The 1783-nt window shown below is 54.0% G+C and overlaps 1 protein-coding gene across 1 annotated transcript in view; it reads left to right on the top strand.

Moving 5' to 3' along the window:
• The first annotated feature begins 312 nt into the window (after positions 1 to 312).
• PINK1 (PTEN induced putative kinase 1) overlaps positions 313 to 1783 on the top strand; it is a 16940-nt gene continuing 15469 nt past the window's right edge. Inside the window, exon 1 of the mRNA XM_009325305.1 lies at positions 313 to 381. Coding sequence (XP_009323580.1) covers positions 313 to 381 — 69 coding nt within the window. The remainder of the gene's footprint in view (positions 382 to 1783) is intronic.

Genomic DNA, 1783 nt, shown 5'->3' with positions numbered 1-1783 from the left:
GTCCATTTGGGGAGGAAAAGGCAAGTGGGGTGTCGCAGGGAGCGGGAAGCCATTTCCCATCAGCTTCCCAGCTTTTCTATGGTTTGAGCGAAGCAACTGCAACCTTAAAATAGCTGCTTCGCAGGCAGGCAGTGCCGGCCCTGCTGCTCTCGCTGCCGTGGCCTCAGCAGCCTCGTAGGTTTTCTGCAGCCAAAATAATAAAAAATGCATGACTGTGTGTGGTTTTTGGCTTTTCTGCTGCAGCTCGGGTGCGTCGTTTGCTCCCGGCGCGAGGATGGTTTCGGGGAGGTGGCAATTAGTGAATTGGTGCAAATGAGGAAGGTTTCTATCCATGCCAGCCTCTATCTCTTGTTATTTCTGTTCTCGCCCTCATCGACAGAGGTAAGGACTCTTTATTTAATTGCTCAACGTTCATATCGACAGGGCAGGTTTAAACCCTCCCCGAAAGCTCGTTTATTTATAGATCTCGCATTATTTGGGGGGGGGGGGGTGTCCCCCTGCTCCGGTCTGCTCCTGCGGTGCCTCCCCCCAGCTGCCCTGGGGCTGGTTTTCCTTTTCTCTCCTAGGTTTTGGGGGGATTGCGCCGCGTAATGGGGTGGGGGGGCACAGGAGCATCTGCGGCTCATTTGAGATGGGAAAGCAACGAGGATTTGCACTTTGAAAGCTGAAAAAAGGGCTCTGAGCTGATTCAGGGCTGCCAGTCCCTCCTCTAGCTGCCTATTGCCTTGACTGACTGCCCTTGCAAGTAGCTCACTCTCGTCATTAGGTTCCAGGGTGAACAAGCACCCGCACAGTGCGAGGAAGGTGGGTTGCCCGGTTATCCCCCGGGACAATGCTTTGGCTTTGATTTCTTGGGGTGCCTGTGGTCCTCTCGCTGTCCCGCGCTCCGTTCTCAGCTCCCGGCGTTTATACCGCATCAGAGGCTGCTGCCAATTCGGGCGCCACGTCTCAGCCTGTCGTGGCTTGTCAGCAGCGACCCAGCGCCAAGATTTGCCGGCAAAACCAGCGGGTCAGGTCAAAATCCTCCCAAAATCCAGCAAACCGGACAAAAATACCAGTGATAAATCACCGGGGACCGTGACACCCATCCTTGCAGCCAGAAAATGGGACATTAAGCTCCTCCAGTGAGGGGAAAAAAAAGAGATCTCTTTAATTAAGAAGCAATTTGCTGATCAGCCCGGCATCCTGGGAGCTCTTTACGCCACGTGGGCTGATTCCCATGGAGGCACCAGCCGAACCGAATTCGGGCTTGAGCAGCACGAGGGCATCCCAAAACAGGCTTTTATCGCCTCTGTCTTCAGCCAGCTTTCCCTGCTGCCTGGCAGCCGGTAGTTAAAAGACCTGGGAAAATGTGAGAGAGAGGGAGAGAGAGAAATTTTTTTTTCTGTTTTCAATCAGATTAATTTCTTTCTTTCGATCTCGCTGATCAGGAGCTGTTATTCCTCCCCCCCCCAGAGTGATTTAATGACATTTTCCCGTGGAGCCGCATAATCAGTTTTCAACCGGGGAGGAAAAAAAAACACCGAGGCGGCGGCGGAAAAAATGCTTCGCCAGGACAGAGAAAGGAGGAAGTGAAAAAAAAAAAAAAGGAGAAATTGGAAAAGATGAGACAGCAGGCGGGGAGGGGATGCGGGACCTCCTGAACCCGATGCTTTGGGCGTCAGGGCTTCCCCCCAGGGATGCTTCCCAGGGTTCGGCTGCACGCCGGCGCGTTATCCCGGCGGGGCCGGCCAGCCTATTTTCCAGGCGAGGAAATATTTAACTGCGGCGTCAGTGGGAGGGC

The sequence above is a fragment of the Pygoscelis adeliae genome, unplaced genomic scaffold (genome assembly GCF_000699105.1).
Source record: "Pygoscelis adeliae isolate BGI_AS28 unplaced genomic scaffold, ASM69910v1 Scaffold36, whole genome shotgun sequence".
In the NCBI taxonomy this organism is placed as follows: Eukaryota; Metazoa; Chordata; class Aves; order Sphenisciformes; family Spheniscidae; genus Pygoscelis; species Pygoscelis adeliae.
The sequence above is the reverse complement of the archived record's forward strand: the minus strand, read 5'-3'. Positions and strand labels throughout refer to the sequence as shown.